This window comes from Liolophura sinensis, chromosome 3 (genome assembly GCF_032854445.1).
Source record: "Liolophura sinensis isolate JHLJ2023 chromosome 3, CUHK_Ljap_v2, whole genome shotgun sequence".
NCBI lineage: Eukaryota > Metazoa > Mollusca > Polyplacophora > Chitonida > Chitonidae > Liolophura > Liolophura sinensis.
In genome coordinates, this window is record NC_088297.1 from 21438294 (window position 1) to 21457119 (window position 18826).

Below are 18826 nucleotides of genomic sequence, written 5' to 3' on the forward strand. Positions count from 1 at the left end.
CCAGATCAGAATTGCGCGGACTGCACCCATGGTGTTTGGTAAAGTAGAACGCTTCCTGTTGTATGGGGACTACAAAGGGGAGGTGTTTGCTACTGGAGGAGACATGGAGATAGTGCAGGTGTGTGGGTTGTGTGATATAAACTATTGATTTTATAGATTTATTTATGGGATTGGACTGTTACGATGTACTCAAGAATATTTCACTTATGCAACGGCGGCGAGCATTATGGTTGGAGGAAACGGAGCAGTTCTCAGGGAGAAACCCACAACCATCTGCAGATTGCAGGCCACCCTTTCACGTATGACCTTATGCTTTTTTACAGGAAAATGTCCTCTATGATCACTGGAATTCTCAGAATCAGGCAAAATGTCCACCTTAGTTAGGGGTGAAATTTTAGAACATTCACCGTAGATGGCATGTAAAAAAAAAAGCACATGTTTCACAATTTACACCTCTTGATCATGCACACAAATTACACAGTGCCCACTTCTACCACAAAATGTAATTGATGACAGTAAACACAGAAAGCATGGCATAAAATGGAATCCCCCAAAGATCATCACTGGCTGATTTTACGGTCAGCTCAAAATTGGAGGGTATGGATGCAAAGATCGAGGCAGTCAACAAATATGATTGACTGTCACTGCAAGCAGTTAGGTCTACGAGGAAAAGCAATGAATCCAAGAACATAAAACTGAAAACTTGGCGCACCACAAGAAATTTGTGACGTTTTTGTTTACAAAATGGCGGACAAAATCAAATCTCTGGAGCGCTCATTCCTGAGTTGACATTTCGCATCACTGTGTTTATTTTATATATCATGGTAAATTAACAGATGACTAATTATTCATGAGTGAGTTATCAATTACACACTGGCTCCGATAGCACAGTTGGTACAGCGTCCACTCCTGGGGCGGTAGATCCAGGATCAATTCTGGGTTGAGTCACACCTAAAACCCTAAAAGAGGAAGTTGTACTTCCTTGCTTGGTGTTTGGAATTAAGGGGATAGTGCAACGACTGGTTGACCCATATCAGTATAATGGGCGGGGCGGCTTACTTGCCTCAGTGAGTCTCGGTGCATCTCAGTGAAGAGTGGTGGAAATCCGTCCTGCAACAAGGAGGCACATTACATGCCCTCTAAGCATTCCTTTGTTGTCATGTCACTGAAAAATTGTAAAGTACAATGTTAAACCCCAAGCACGCACATGCGATCAAATACAGACGGTGTGCTGTGACCAGAAATATGCACAAAAAGATTTGTTTTGTAGGTGTAAAACTGTGGCATTGGTTCTGTATTCATTAACCAATCAAAATCATCGGTAAGTTACCTATAAGCTCCATTCAGTCAGTCATGTGTGATGTATATAGTATAACTGTATAGTAATAGACTATGCCTACTGCTGGTGGGTGTGGCCAAGTGTCTCATGACAGATATTTCTCTTTCCAGGAGCCACGGTGTCTATTTGACGAGGTGAAGATGTGGCCATTGTCACGCCTGGATCGTCTGGCATCATCAAGCCTGGTACAGAGATACCTGGATGAGGAAGAGACCAAGTGAGTGAGGCAAGGGAGACAACTGTTAAGGGGCCATAATCCATATTTATTTGTTTGGTTGTTATTTACAGGCATGAGTTTTTTTCTTTGTTTTGGAGGAATTCTCGAGGAAACCGGCTAGGAGTAAGGTGACTAGTGGATAGTTTTGTGGGCAAAATATGCGTTTATTCTGCTGAAGCTATCTCCTGTGGCATGCTCTGTGATTGCTTATTTATAAAATAAACAACTGGACGATGGCTTGCTCCGCTGTCAAGGTACAAATAAATTGAGCGATTTAAAGATCCAACTTAGCAGGTGCTGGGTGTTTTTGAACGGCACTTCTCTCAGGTTTTATAATGTGTATGGAATATTTTCATTGATATCTGTCTTGTTTTTTTTCTGTCAGATTTCCTGACCATCTGGTTGTCACATGGCCTGAGGGGATGGAAGTGATAGCCAATGAGAAGCGCCGGGCAGGACAGACCATAGGTCAGGTTGTCTGTCACATCAATCCCATAGTTCTGTCAACTTATTGATGTAGACCATGTCCAACAATTATTTACATAAATAAATAAATTAAACTTTCGTCAAGAAATAATCTAACTATAAAGAAGAGGGGACCTCCATGGTTTAGTTGTTAGCATGCTAGTGTCGCACACTGACTCTGGAGCTTCTCATTGCTGCAGTCACTGTGAGTTCAAGTCCAGCTCATTCTGGCTCCTCTCCGTACGTGGGAAGGTCTGCCAGCAACATGTGTATGGTCCCACGGCTCTGCCTTGTTTCCTACCCCCCCCCCCCCATAATGCTTTGGAATAATTGAAATATTCTTGAGTACAACATAAAACTCCAACAAAGAGGAATTCTTCTTTTTTTTTTCCACAACCATCATCCTGTCACCATCAAATGCTGAATGTGTTGCTGACGACTCACGGAAGTACAGTGTGCAGATTAGACGTTGATTTCGTTTTTACTTGTGTGCTTGGGGCTCGGCATAAGGAAACAAACCAAGTAGTCAAGAGCCTGGTGCATAGATTTAGCCAGAATTTGATATCAGGGTGTGTCCTATTTTCCTGTCTCTCCTTAGTTAATTTGGACAGAATAGGGTGTCTCAAATACAGTCCCCCATGGCTAAAGCTATGGCTTGGTGGTATCAGTAATTTTTGATTACGTAGACAACATTAAATCTGACCCTACTGTTCGAAATTGACGTTTGAACTTGAGCAGACTATGACCGAACATGCAGTTTTTAAGACATTTTGTTTGTGTTTACAGGCGATATAAAGGTACAGATTGGGAATAAAAAGGGTGAAATGATGAACAAGCTACCTGGTCCTACATCCTCCTCAAACCCCAAGAAACTGCTGGTTGAGCTGAAAATCACCTGGCACTGTAAGTACAGGCACATGCATGTAGGTAAAAGACAAATTCTTCAGTATTGTATTGAACACCTATCAAATGTACCTGGGCTTAATGGATGAAAAAGGCAAAACAAAAGATGCCCAGTAGCTTTGTACATAAGTGTATTGCTGATCCAGTGATTTGAGGAGTCTTACATAAGTTTGTTTTTTTTGGCCTACATGGCCGATGGGGTTAGCACGCCAACGCCAGCGTGGCTCTGTGACTCTGTAGCATCCCACAAATGGGGTTGCTCTGAGTTCAAGTTCAGCCAAATGAAAGTAAGATCATGTTGTTGTTGTTTCAGCACCAAATGGTGATGAAAACATGGTGTCTCACATCTGCCAGCATGGCAAGAACTGGGGCTACTGGTTCAGGAGAATGGGTGAGTTGTTTCCATGGAGACCAGTGTGTGCTGAAGTTGATGTTGGATATGTAACGTATTTTGATTGATTTTTGTTTATATCACTTATAAACTTTATCCTGGTCCAAATTCAACACCCACAACCTCATTCTGAACAGTTTGTTATTTATATCTAAATATGTATGTATGTGTGCGTGGGTTTTTACAGCAGTATTCAGCAATTTTTCATTTATATGACAAGGAGTCATTCGGTGTGTTTACACATTCCTTAACCTTTCATATTTATACACATGTTCAAGTTGATTTTGGAAACAAAACTACATTGGTTGGATTGGCCAGTTTCAGGTCTTCACAAAAAGTGTAATTTTATCAGACTAAACAAACTAATGCCTTCATAGTATTCTTGAATAAACATTTTGTAAACTTGAGAAAAGGTTGGGGAAATAGAGTACTACATCTTCATGTGGCAGGGTCCATGTCCATGCTGCTATCGTGCTGCCGCTGCTCAAGTATTATGCCGAAGACACCAGACAAGACACCCTCCTGGTCACATTTTACTGACACTGGGCCAACCAGTCCTGTTTCCTTGCTCTAACCTTTCAGTGCTGAGTACTGTTTTAGAGTGTTCGGTGCAGTCATAACTCCTGGTTAAAGTCTGACTGATAAGCTATATCTGATCAAGCCTAGACTCACATTTACCTGTTGAGTTAGCCATTCATATCTCATTGTGATAAAATTGTCGCCCAGAACCTGAGGGCTGATCAAGCCCAGACTCACATTTACCTGTTGAGTTAGCCATTCATATCTCATTGTGATAAAATTGTCGCCCAGAACCTGAGGGCTGATGAATCCTAGACTCACATTTACCTGTTGAGTTAGCCATTCATATCTCATTGTGATAAAATTGTCGCCCAGAACCTGAGGGCTGATCAAGCCCAGACTCACATTTACCTGTTGAGTTAGCCATTCATATCTCATTGTGATAAAATTGTCGCCCAGAACCTGAGGGCTGATCAAGCCTAGACTCACATTTACCTGTTGAGGTAGCCATTCATATCTCATTGTGATAAAATTGTCGCCCAGAACCTGAGGGCTGATCAAGCCTAGACTCACGTTTACCTGTTGAGGTAGCCATTCATATCTCATTGTGATAAACTTGTCGCCCAGAACCTGAGGGCTGATCAAGCCTAGACTCACGTTTACCTGTTGAGTTATCAATTCATATCTCATTGTGATAAAATTGTCGCCCAGAAACCTGAGGGCTGATCAAGCCTAGACTCACGTTTACCTGTTGAATTATCAATTCATATCTCATTGTGATAAAATTGTCGCCCAGAACCTGAGGGCTGATCAAGCCTAGACTCACATTTACCTGTTGAGTTAGCCATTCATATCTCATTGTGATAAACTTGTTGCTGAGAACCTGAGGGCTGATCACACTTACACCAACAACTTCATCCTGGTCAATCGATTTGTCTCTCATAAAATTGTTGTCGTACGTGGGAAGGTCTCACAGCAACCTGTGGATGGTCATGATTATCCCCCAACTAAACCCCACAAACCCCCCCACCCCCTCCCCCCAGCCCTGCTTCTTCCCACCTTTTTCTAGCCATGACGTAAAGAAAAACACTAATGAAATAAATAAAGAAGATCAATTTGTCACCATTAAACACTCCTTCTTGAGCCTTTTTTTCTGAATTTTTCTTGTGTCCTTGTTTACCTGTCTGACAGAAAACATCAAGAACCTGGGCCCTCACACCCTGCACATCCAGGCTGTTCTCAATGAGAGTGGAGGCATCATGTTTGCTGGCAAGCCACTGCCTAGTCACAAGATAAAGTTTACAGTCATAGGTAAGTTCACCATAGGTGCTGTTATTGAAACAAGATGAATGGAATGGAAAATACAGTTAGCCAGGGCTTGTTTTTCGTTGATTTTTTGCGGAAATTTAAATGGTCAAATATTGGCTGTGAGAATCCATGGGAATTCCAAACGTCACTTTCACTGCCTGCGATTCAAGGTGTCTTTGGCAATTCGTGGCCTCAAATCACAGCCTAAAAAGTTGTTTGTGGTATTTGATTAGATTTTGCTGGAATCTAGCAGGATTCCCGTGAGTTCAGTTTACTAAAGTATTCATGGAATTAAAACAGGCCCTGTTAACGTTTAACCTTGAAAGCCACTCAACAAACATTACATGTAAGGGCAGCAGTAACTTTTCCAAATTGGGAGTTGTTGGCAGGGAGTGTGGTGAGTTAACCATCAAATTAGGTAATGGTACATGGCGCGGCTAAGAAAAAAAATTGTCTTGCAAAAAATTGGAGAAAAAAGTAGGTTTTTGCCTTTGTATTTGAATAAGATGGGATGTTGAACAGTTAACAGTTCCCTACTGGCACCTGAGGGGGAAAACAGTCTAGTAGTTGTAGTTTTTTTAATACAGCCTTTTGTTTTGTTTATAATGGTTCATTGCATTGAATTAAAACTGGTTTCACTGTAATAAGACACAGATTTAGTTAGAATTTGGGGCTGTTTCATCCCTTCTTCACAAAATTGTTGTATTTTTGTCCAGTTTTTTATAGCTGATCTTGATTTGCCTGTCTCTCCCACCAGAAGTCTTGCCAGGCAAGTTCACAGTGGGTGTGTACTGGATGGACCGTTCCATGTGGGCGTACCTTTGTTGATATGCTTCAGGAATACATGCTAATTTGTCTCTGTCTCTCCCTCTCCCACCAGAGGGCTCACCAGACAAGTTTACGGTGGGAGAACTGGACGAGTTTTCCCATGTGGTGGTTCTTTCGTTTATAAACTGAAGGACTAAACGCTAATTTGCCTCTCTCTCTTTCTCACTCCCACCAGAGGGCTTACCCGACAAGTTCACGGTGGGTGTACTGGACGGGCCGTTTCGTGTGGGTGTACCATTCCAGATTCCCCTGGAGTTTCAGGATGAATTCAACCACCCCACGAAACCCACCCCTGATCTCAAGCCTGTTCTCTCCTCCAGGTGAGCGGAAGATCTTTGTAATGATAGCTGCTCTGATAATAGATGTAGTACAGTAAGTCCTCGACCTTTTCAACCAGTTTTCAGTGGAATTTATGAGCACGTTTATTATGAAAATGACAAAATGGTTAAATAAATCAATCAATAAAGATGCAAGCTTCATAAATCTGGGCAAATTATTTCTCTGCAGAATGTTTCAAAATACTTGTTGCAGAGGTTGTTGAAAAGGTTGAAGAGTTAGGGTTTTGTATTAATTCCTCAATCTTTTAGCAAATAACACAGCAACTTTCAACATGATTTATGCACCTGTTCAATTTTATTTTGTAAACAAAACTACATTGGGTTGGTTGACAATTGTCGAACTGCACAAAAAGTATTATTTTATCAGTCTACGTGTACATAGAATAATGCCCTCTGAATATGCTTGAATATACACCTTTTAAATATATATTTTCATCATACCATCTTTATTTGTCGAAGTAGCTCGGTCAGTTTACAGTGAAACTGTTCTTCCCGAAGGCCAACACAGTGAAAACAATACATAGGAGTCCAATTAAAAAATACCTCAATATTTATAAAACAAGGTAAAGCATGGTGTAGTTTGAAAAGTGAAGCTACATTCATTCATTCATACATACAAAAGCAACTACACAACCAATAGTGCTGTCCCTGCAGTTGCCTGCAGCTGTCCCTGCAACTGTCCCTGCAGACAAGTAGGGTATAGACATGTGTAAAGGTTGAAAAATTTGTAAATCAGTCCAAATCATCAAACATATGAATACATATAGCAACTTTTGTTAATGTCTTATTTTCATTTCTGCCCAGCGGGTTGGAAATCAGCTACTCAGGAACCCAGATTAAGGGGAACTCACTCTTGATCAACGGTATCATCGCAAAGGCAACCATTGGTTCTACTGCAGGAAAGGTAATCTGGAAGCCGTTTTATGTTTATGTCAGTTTTATGTATCAAGATTTTTGTTGATATTGACATACCTTTGTCATGACAAGGCGATGAACATGTATCACATTTGGCTTTTGTAAGCACAAATCAATCTTCAGGTAGACCAACCAGTGATGCAGCACAAATCAGTCTTCAGGCAGAATGATCAGCCATGCTCATACATTTGGCTTTTGTATGCACAAATCAGTCTTCAGGCAAAACAACCAGTGATGCACATATATTTGGCTTTTGTACACACAAATCAATCTTCAGGCAAAACGACCAGTGACGCACACATATTTGGCTTTTGTAGGCACAAATCAATCTTTAGGCAGAATGACCAGTGATGCACACATATTTGGCTTTTTTTACTCACAAATCAATCTTTAGGCAGAATGACCAGTGATGCACACATATTTAGTTTTTTTTACTCACAAATCAATCTTTAGGCAGAATGACCAGTGATGCACACATATTTGGCTTTTTTTACTCACAAATCAATCTTTAGGCAGAATGACCAGTGATGCACACATATTTGGCTTTTGTAGGCACAAATCAATCTTCAGACAGAATGACCAGTGATGCAACACATATTTGGCTTTTTTTACTCACAAATCAATCTTCAGTCAGAATGACCAGTGATACACTCATATTTGGCTTTTTTTACTCACAAATCAGTCTTCAGATAGAATGATGCACACATATTTGGCTTTTGTATGCACAAATCAGTCTTCAGACAGAATGACCAGTGATGTAACACATATTTGGCTTTTTTTACTCACAAATCAACCTTTAGGCAGAATGACCAGTGATGCATACATATCAATCTTCAGGCCATTTACACAACAACATGTGATATTTCCTGTTCAGTCCATATATGTATCTGTCTTTGTGATGACCAAAATGATTTTAAAATTGATCTAGTAGCTTTTTATGTTACCATGGTAACTGTGGTGTTTCAGATATAGGAAGTAGGCAACTGGAGGATTTAAACAGGTTTTGTTAGAGAGAGTGTTAAGCAACAATCAGAGTAAATAAGTAAATATATACCTATATATTTTGTTACAGAGTTACAGTTTAAAGGTGCAGGTTCCAGGGATAGATGAGGACAAAGAAACGCTCAAAATTAGATTAGTGCCAGGTAAGAACTGCGCACCTTTATATCGTTATTGGGAGCTTTTATCTGTCTAATTATACAAATAGGTGGTAATCACAAAGCCTTGCAAAGATGTAAACAAGTTAAGGTCATGTACATACAAAATGATGGTGTCAGTGAGGAGAAGAAGTAAAATGTTTTTTCTGTGGGAATTTAATTTTTGAAATTTCCACAGGATAAACGCTAACGCACACTGAGTGGCAGCCTATTTCATTTTGTCTGAACATTAGAGTGTTCTGGCCCATCGGCAGTATGCGACTCAAACAATGGCACTTCAACATATCGAGTGTAAAACTTGAATTTGATTGTGTTTTGTCTCTCTTGTAGTATGTATTTTGTTTTGAAATGTAAACATAATTATTAAATGCATAAATTTTTTTAATTTTCTTCATTTAATACTTACCAGGTGGGTAGAATTTTTGTTTGTGTCCACATGACAGATGTAGAAATGTACATGTATGTTGGCTTGGAGCACCAAGATTTTGGACATCCATGAAGCTATGTTAAATATAAATTAAGTTAAATAAGTTATGATAGTTTTGTTTTTTTTAAAATTGTACAGTGACATTGCCCTTTATAAAACAGAAACAGACCTAATATTGTGCTTTTTTCTACCATTGAAACTTTGAGCTTTACATGGCAGGACCCCCTGCAAGTCTGAGGGTTTCCCCAGAGAAGAAGGAGACAGAGATTGAAAATGGAAACCAGGTCAGATTTGATGTGGCTGTACTTGACATCATGGGAAACATAACCACGGAAAACAAACTCAATGTTGTCTGCAAGGTAAATTATTCGCACTGCCATAGAATGAATATACCTCCTATAATTAAAGTTATAATTTTCAATGCAACTGTTCTGCCTTACATTTAACCTGCAGGGAATTAGTATTACAGGTTGTAGCAGAAGTTGGTTTCACTCAGAGTTTAATGCTAACATGAGTTTTATTTCATGCATTTCAATGGGGTATGCATATTTGTACATGTGAGAAAGTTTGTCAGTAACTTGCCAAAGGTTGGTTACTCCAGATACCCTCGTTTCCTCCAGGCACCCTGGTCTCCTCCAGGCACCCTGGTCTCCTCCAGGCACCCTGGCTTCCTCTGCCCATAAAATACACCACAATCTACTAAATACTGAATTTGTATTCAGAAAATTAGAATTTTAACTTGCTATTACAATGTAAGATAGTGAGTGAGTGAGTGAGTGCTTGGGGTTTAACGTCGTACTCAACAATTTTTCAGTCATATGACGACGAAGGAATCCTTAGGGTGCATGTACGTGTAATGTGCCTCCTTGCTGCAGGACGGATTTCCATCGCTCTTTTATTTAGTGCTGCTTCACTGAGACGACTTACCGAAGGCAAGTATGCTGCCCTGCTCGCGCCATTATACTGATACGGGTCAACCAGTCGTTGCACTATCCCCTTCATGCTGAACGCCAAGCGAGGAAGTTGTAACTTCCTCTTTCAAAGTCTTAGGTGTGACTCGATCAAGGATTGATCCTGGATCTATTGGTCCCGAAGCGGACGCTACAATATAAGATAAGCTGTCATGAGGGAGAGTGGGGGAGAATCATCGTTTCTAATGTTTTGGTCTTCGTAACAGTTTACAGGAGCGCCTGGTTTACCAACATACTCTGTGAACTTAGCAAGTCAAGGTCAAGGTCAGCTGACAGGAGAACCAATTTGTCTGTCCACGGTCACAGAAAACACCAGCATCAATGCTAAAATAGAACTCCAGGTAACGGGCTTTATTTGTATATGGTACATTGTATACGGTACTTTGTTTACGGTGTTTTGTATACTTTGGGAGTGGTGCTTTATGAATATACAGAGAAATTGCTCTTTTTCAAGGTCTTTGAGAAAAGAGAAAAGGAAAAAAAAATAAAAAAGTTAATGCAATGACATAGCACTACATTACAGTTAACTTAACAGGGTGTTTAAGCCAGGTGCAATAATGTTCTGTTTTACTACCACACCACCACGTACTGCTTACATAATATTGTCCATTATGGCCTACAAGTTTATTTGTTCCAGGGACACAAATCAGTGCCTGCTGTGGAGAAGGAAGTCCATATTCTGCCGAGTCAGCGAGTGGCTGATGTCAAGGTGCGCTACATTGTAGAAGGAGAGGAAGTTCCGATTAAAAATGGGTCCACCGTGTCAGGGGTTGCAGGGGAGCAAATTCAGGGCATTAGTAAGTCAGGTTTTGAATATTTGTGGAAAGAGAAAACAGAATGTGAAATAAACATCAATGATGCGAATACCAGACCTTTATTTTCTGCATTGTTTACCAGAATCAAAATGGATTCCCATAGATCTGCCTTGGTGCTATCCACCAGCATCTAGCCCAAACTCTAATAGCACAAAGTTTATACCCCATGTTAAGGTTTTATGCCCACAAAAGTAACCTTTTTTTCTGTGGATTCCATGTTAAAAACTTAAAGGAGAAGGAAACATAAAAATGATGACAAAATCAGGTGAAAGAGAGTGAAAACTTATTTGTGACTGTGGTCCTTCATATTTTTTAAAAAATTTTTTAAAAATATTTTTGTATGGTGGGTATTTGGAACCATCTGTCTAAAATAAGGATGTGATACATGTGTAATTTAAAATTTATTTGAATGTTAATTTCTTAGTTTTTACCTAAACACATTCATTTAGTATTATGATAAAATTTATGATTATATTAAAAATATAAATATGATCAAAATCCAGGTTGAACACATTTGAAAAGACCAAATTCTGGTGCAAATATATAAATTTATTATATGTATTAAACTGTGTCTTTTTCTCTGTAAAAAATAAAAAATGAGGAAGTCTTAAACTGTCACAGTTAACTTCGCGCATTCTTTTATCTGAACTTTGTGTGATTTTTTATGTTTTCTCCACACTATGATGATGTTAAACTCTCATCCATGTGTCCAAGGGAGGTACATGTATGCCAGTTTGGAATGAGAAATGTAAGAACAATTGTTCATTAAGAAATGTTCGTGCAACTTGATGAAAATATACTTGAATTTTGTCCACCGAGAAGTCGGGAGACCTGGGATCAAACCTGGTTCAGGTCATACCAAAGACTTTATAGATGGTACTTGTTGCTGCCTCGCTTGGCTCTCAGCACTGAGAGGTTAGCGCAAGGAAACAGGACTGGTTGTCCCTGTGTCAGTATAATGTGACTGGTTGGGGTGTCATGTCAGGTGTCTTCGGCATGATGAGAAGGACAATTGGATTCAGGTAAAGTCATGAATACCACCTGTATTTTTAGATCTACTTTGAGTTTATATAACCGTCCTTTCCTCGCTTCAGGTTTTGCTGTGACGGACGAGGCTGGTCGTGAGAGAACAGTGGATGATAAATTGGTCAGTTTGATCAAGGTGAGGTCAATTGTGAAAAAAGAAAATAAAAAAAACATGAGAGAGTTTAGGTGCGTTGTCTTACTGACAACTCTCTCATGGTGGAGAGAAACAATACTGATGAAGCAAAATTTTCTTTGTTGCTTCAGTTTACACTTTCAAAAAGCAGGGTGAAATTTAAGTTGAAATGTAAGTTGAGTGTAGTTTTAAGGGCAAAGAAGACAAAAGCATGAAGTACATGTGAGATGAAAGACCATTAAATATTATTTAATGGAAAATAGTTTGATTTATTTAAGTATATTTTTACCTAGTAAAGTGCAGTTAAAAGTTTGGATTCTACTGTGGCCTTTTCTGACCATATTGGGACCAGTGATGTCACTTCAGCTTTTTGCCATTTAACACACATAGATTAGGAAATATTCTTCATTCAAAACGCATCTCCATTTAGAGATATGGACCTTAAAATGAACTATTTCAAGTCAGAAATGGTGCTGATAAATACTTGATTTTAGTGTTTTCTCAGTAATCTTGAATCGCTTGTGCTTTATCTCAATTGTAGCAGCAATATAAATTTGAGCCTCAATGGCTTACGTTTCAGGCATTTTGACGGAAATTTATGATTTTGTCTGCAGGGTGTTGTCACATTTGTGTTAGATAATTGCTGGTTTGGCATGAGGAGGGGTGGGGAATGATATGTAAAATCAAATAAGTGAATAAATTTGTGTACTTGTATATCATTATCAAATTAAATGAACTTATTTATCTTTGCTTATGTTGGAAACGTGTAAAATATTAACATTGTTAGACATTGTATTGTTGGCCTTTGACCTATATCAGATCATAAGCTCATGCAATGTAACTGGCTTTTTAGCTGTAAATAAGACAAGTTTGTGTTTATCTTTCCAGGTAAATTGGACGCATCGGGTGAACAAGTCTATCCTACTCCAGGGGAAGCTGTCAGACATCAAAATCCCCACCTCCACCTCTGACAGCAAGTTCTGTCAGATTCTCTTCCTCGATGGATCACACGTTGAGTTCACCTTCACAGTCAAGTAAGCAATGTTCAGTTTCTGTGATGGTTAAGGAAGTGATAAATTTTAATTAAGAATCTAGCTCTGTATTTCGCCTAAACCCAAGCATTTGTCATGTGACACATTTTGCTTGACTGTGATTGATTCTTTCACCTTATAGTGCCGCTTCAGAGGTGAAATTTGATTAATTTCTTATCAGAGAATCTTCTGTGTTGACATTAAAAGTATCGTTTTATGACCTTCATGTGCTTTTTGTATGAAAATAGATTTTTACGTTGGTGAAATCAGGTAATAATTTTATGCAAGGAAATTTCAATACATGGGTATTTGTAACAACTGCACTGAAATGTACATGTGCAGTTCTCTTCTCCTGTAAGGCATTCAGTACTGGTTAAATGTAAACGAGGCTTTCACCAGTTAAGAAACACCATCAGTTTTTTTCTCGCAAGGTGTCTTTCCTTATTTTCTGTATCAAGTTTAATATCGCCATGCTATGACTGAAATGTTGTTAGCATGGTGTTATTCCATAATCATTCATTCGTTCATTCATTTATTCCAAGTTTTGAGTGGTAAACTGATTCCATAGTCCAATTTTCTCCCACATTTGATATTTGGCACCATATATTTACGCATGATTTCGGAACTTCATAGTTTTAGGATAAAACTTTAAGTGTATCCAAAGATATTTTGCATTAGTTTAATTCATTAGTTGTCATTCTGATGTATTGTGTCACCTGTTTTAATTGGTCAGGGCTCAGCCAGGTGAAGCATCTCAGTTGAAGTGTCGATGTACAGGTAAAGCTCAGGTGGGATCTGGGGAGGTGCTGGCTTCAGATATACAGGTGCACATCAAAGACAAGTTTGGTAATGAGATCACAAAGGTGAGTGCTGTCAAACCCCCATAATAAGGAGATGAATTTCTTGTAAAGTCAGTTTTAATATGAAAGTGTTCAGCAGGGACTGATCGCTCCTGGTCAGTAACTACAGTTTGATCCATCAGATTGCCTGACTAACTGTACTTGCTGTTCAGTATTTACCCTAAAATGACCTAAAATTTCATTCACTAAAGTGCATTCGTAGAGGCAAATAAATGTCACAAAATATTATTTTTGGTGATGAAACTTACAATTTTCTGGCATAATATCATACTGCATTCCAAGCAAACCTCAAAACCCCTTTCTAAAATACATAGAACTGTCAAAATGGGGAAAAATGGATTAGTTAGTCAGGGATGAAATGTCTGGCCATTTAGGGTAATTCATTGGGGGGGGGGGGACAAAAAAAGTGCCTTTGCTTAACTAGAATGCTTGTCTTAATTTACCTCTGACCAGTGAGGTTGTAGGGATTGGCTGGTTGACTACAGCTTTAAAGCAGGGCCCTCGTGGCAAAGCAGTTGGAGTGCTAGCAGAGCACATTGACCCAGGAGCCTTTAACTGTTGAGGTCAGTGTGAGTTCAAGTCCATATCTGATGGTGTCCTGTGTCAGCAACCTACGCAGGGTCGTGGGTATACCCAGGGCTTGCCTGGTTTCCTCCCACCATAATGTTGGACGCTGCCGTATAAGTCAAAAGATTCAAATAAATGCATAAATAAATAAATGTGGTGGTCTGATAGATACCTGGTGAGAAGTAGTGATTTACCCTGGCATTTAGTTCCCCCACTTATACATCTGACTGCCTTAATGTCAAAGAAAGAAAAAGAGGATGGCATATCTGGAGAGTTCAGCATGACTTTCCACTGAGGCAGCACTGTAAAGATTTAACATAGGGACTGGCCCAGTGTCGTTGCATGAGTGAAACAGTGTTGGAATTAAGAGAAAACAATCACGCAAAGAAATAAACCAGTATTTTACATGGATATGACTGTATGGGTGGATGTTTTATTTGTTGCAGTTCACAGATAATCCTATAGAAGACTTGGAGGTTTCAGGTGATTGTATTAACACAGACAGCATGGTCAAGAAGCGGGGAAAGGTAACATATACAATGCAGGTTTTTGTTTTATGGGCTTTAAAGGTATTTGTCAGATGAAAAACCATTAAAGGGCAAGATCCTACGTCTTGGTTGTGGGTGAAGGAAATGGGAATCAAGTCCATGCACTCACTAATATATGATTAGTGCATGGATACGAATGATGAATGACTTTTCTTGTTCTGTCGGTGCATTTATTTACAACCCTTATTAATTTCCCATTTGGTTGATTTTATTGGTATCTTGTGTATTTAATGTTGGATGACAATATATTTGGCGTAAACTGTTATCTCCTCTGCTTCATCAGCACAAAGTGTATGCTGATAGTAGGTTTGTGTTGTTGTTGCACTACCTACATATACATGCACCACATTAGCTACAGCACACCTCTGTTTCATCAGCACAAATTGTATGCTGACAATAGGTTTGTGTTGTTGTTGCACTGCATACATATACATGCACCACATTAGCTACAGCACATCTCTGTTTCATCAGCGCAAAGTGTATGCTGATAGTAGGTTTGTGTTGTTGTTGCACTGCATATATATACATGCACCACATTAGCTACAGCACATCTCTGCTTCATCAGCACAAAGTGTATGCTGATAGTAGGTTTGTGTTGTTGTTGCACTGCCTACATATACATGCACCACATTAGCTGAAGCACACCTCTGCTTCATCAGCACAAAGTGTATGCTGACAATAGGTTTGTGTTGTTGTTGCACTGCCTACATATACATGCACCACATTAGCTGAAGCACACCTCTGCTTCATCAGCACAAAGTGTATGCTGACAATAGGTTTGTGTTGTTGTTGCACTGCCTACATATACATGCACCACATTAGCTGAAGCACACCTCTGTTTCATCAGCACAAAGTGTATGCTGATAGTAGGTTTGTGTTGTTGTTGCACTGCCTACATATACATGCACCACATTAGCTACAGCACACCTCTGTTTCATCAGCACAAAGTGTATGCTGATAGTAGGTTTGTGTTGTTGTTGCACTGCCTACATATACATGCACCACATTAACTACAGCACACCTCTGTTTCATCAGCACAAAGTGTATGCTGACAATAGGTTTGTGTTGTTGTTGCACTGCATACATATACATGCACCACATTAGCTACAGCACATCTCTGCTTCATCAGCACAAAGTGTATGCTGATAGTAGGTTTGTGTTGTTGTTGCACTGCATATATATACATGCACCACATTAGCTACAGCAAACCTCTGCTTCATCAGCGCAAAGTGTATGCTGATAGTAGGTTTGTGTTGTTGTTGCACTGCCTACATATACATGCACCACATACATCACTTTCGTTTTAGAAATTAGTTAATTGATATTTTGAATAAAATCTGATTTAAGGGTGCCTGGATCTTGTCTTCTTGAAATAAGATCTAGAAACAACGGAAACCAAGTCAAAAGTCATTGGTCTTTTAAACATTGTCCAGAAAATAGTTTGATTTATTTTTTTTTTAGAATTTTTACCTGCCAGCAAAATGCTTTTGTTTCAAAACATAGTATTGTACGCTGGTCATTTGGTACTCAGAAGATGTCAGTGTTGTCACATCCTTATTTGAAATAGTCCTTTTCAGGACCCATGCATTTGGTGAATGCATTCAGGACCCATGCATTTGGTGAATGCATTCAGGACCCATGCATTTGGTGAATGCATTCAGGACCCATGCATTTGGTGAATGCATTCAGGACCCATGCATTTGGTGAATGCATTCAGGACCCATGCATTTGGTGAATGCATTCAGGACCCATGCATTTGGTGAATGCATTCATAGCTTTATACATCTATGTATGGGCATTTTGAATTATGAAATCCAATAGCCTTTGTTTGTTACCTGTTAAAAACCTCATGTGGTAGTATGTTAATACCATGTTAATATGGTTTTAAAAGTGATGCATATAGTTATCCTGGGTGAATGGCGTTCTAGTGAGGCAGCACCTGAACATGTCTGCATTATAACTAGTTTACAGCCTGTTACTTTAAAACTCATCTCCATGTTTCAGAATTGTGCTGTGGTCGTGCAGTCTCTGGTTTTCAAGGAAGGCCTGATAGGAGAGCAAGAGATAAGCTTAAGGTATAAGGACCTGAAGGATTATGTGAAGGTGGAGGTGCAGGCGGGGCCACCTGCAGACATCGCACTGCCAGGCTGGGACCTGGAGCAGGTGGGACGCATCTTGAGTATACCTGTATTTTATACAGCCTTATTGTTCATCGATTTTGTGAGTGTTATCTGAGTTAGGTTGGTAAGCTTTTGTATTCCTAAAACTGGAAAAACAGATGGTGGCAGTACAGAACCATCATTAACAATTTTTCTCCATTTTATTTTAGTTATTTATTTTTTGTATCGCTAATCTAATGTAAGAGTTTTAAGGCCACTCCAAGAAATGTCATCACTGTACTGTGTTAAGTGAAATAGAATTATGAGACAAAAATCCGGGATGTGAATGAATTCCTACTGAATTTCAGTGGCACTATTTTTACATTCCTGTTATTTCAGATATTCACGGTTTACAATGAAAGTAAACTACCACACCCCCTGGTGGTGCAACTGGTCGACAAGGGAGGCAATCCATGTCGTGAGGCTGATATCAGGATTTTATTAGGAAAAGATACAGGTGTTAAGGTTAGATATCGTAGAGTACAGCCCTGCTAAACAAAATTCTGATATTGTATCGTAATTATTGTCGCCTTATTTCTTAATACGATTGAGTTTATGAGTGGAGGTGTAAATGATCCTACTTCCATCTTGATCAAACTCTCACTAAAAACTTGGCCTGGTGCTCACCTGTGCTGATCCAATTTTTCGTAGAAGATGGTTGCCATGCTCTTGTCAGTTTACGGTTGTTGAATGTGTGGGTGCAGTTTGATTTATTTATTCGATTTTGATTGGTGTTTTACCCCCGTACTCAAGAATATTTCACTTATACGACAACGGCCAACATTATGGTGAGGGAAAACCGAGCTGTGCCCAGGGGAAACCCATGACCATCAGCAGGTTGCTGGCAGACCCAGTTTGATTACTCATGCATGACAAAGTTACTGCTTTCTTAACATTTTATGACCATAAGTTTTATATAATATTCAGTTGTTTCACATTGCAAACCATTTAGTTTGATGTTCTAAATATTCTCATCATTGCATACCTGTTAAATAGTTTTCAATTTTGTCATTGTTGGAAAATGCCTGTGTCCATTTATGAATTTGCTCTACTTGGCAGTTTGTTCCTGCCCCCACCCCCTTACGTACTGACGACTTAGGAAAGGCAAACTTTGGGGTGCTGACTGTGTCTGGGAAAATGTAAGTGCATCATGGTTTAATCATAAGTCATTTCATGCTGAGCCTATAGAAATTGCTTGCCGTGGTAAGGGTATACACCAAACACTAGTCGATGCAGAATAATTATTCTGTGTCTGGTGTCTTTCAGCATGTTATTGCAGTGAGACAGCACCTTCACAAACAAAACTAGACAATACATAGAAGCAGTTTGAGTTGTACAGTGACTATTATAAAGGACAAATATTACTGCTGTCTTCTCAGCTGTCCCAACCAGCAGGTGAGACACTCTAGTGGGAAACTTTGTAACTCAGGAAATACTAACATGAAAAGACCATTAAACACTCTTCAGGAAAATACTTTGGTTTAATTTTTTTACAGTTTTATTAACATATTAAAATGTGTTTGAAACTTTTGATTCTAGAATTTCATTTTGATGACTGCTAGATACCAAGTAAAATAGCCTAAATGACTTAAAATTTTGCTTACAAAAGTGCGTTTGTAGATGCAAAGAAATTTCACAAAATATTATTTGTGTTGCTGAAACTTAAAATTTCCCTGTAGAATATCATCCCATGTCCCAAGCAAACCTCAAAACACTTTTCGAACTCTGTGACCATGAGAGTTAACATGCCAATGTGGTGCTATGACCCAGGAGCCTCCCACCAATGCAGTCACTGTGAGCTCAAGTCCAGCCCATGCTGGCTTCTCCGGCCCTACATGGAAAGGTCTGCCAGGAACTTGAGGAAGGTAGTGGGCTTCCCCAGGGCTCTGCCCAGATTCCTCCTACCATA

General features: G+C 39.3%; 1 protein-coding gene across 1 annotated transcript in view; it reads left to right on the top strand.

The window, feature by feature from the left end:
• Nucleotides 1–18826, top strand: part of LOC135463465 (structural maintenance of chromosomes flexible hinge domain-containing protein 1-like) — a 70091-nt gene that overhangs the window by 18008 nt on the left and 33257 nt on the right. The window contains 19 exon segments of the mRNA XM_064740723.1: nt 5–118; nt 1450–1556; nt 1942–2024; nt 2808–2924; nt 3238–3315; nt 5026–5145; nt 6146–6290; nt 7113–7212; nt 8296–8368; nt 9027–9166; nt 9985–10119; nt 10416–10575; nt 11688–11755; nt 12641–12786; nt 13517–13646; nt 14657–14737; nt 16763–16921; nt 17257–17382; nt 17977–18056. Coding sequence (XP_064596793.1) covers nt 5–118; nt 1450–1556; nt 1942–2024; nt 2808–2924; nt 3238–3315; nt 5026–5145; nt 6146–6290; nt 7113–7212; nt 8296–8368; nt 9027–9166; nt 9985–10119; nt 10416–10575; nt 11688–11755; nt 12641–12786; nt 13517–13646; nt 14657–14737; nt 16763–16921; nt 17257–17382; nt 17977–18056 — 2162 coding nt within the window.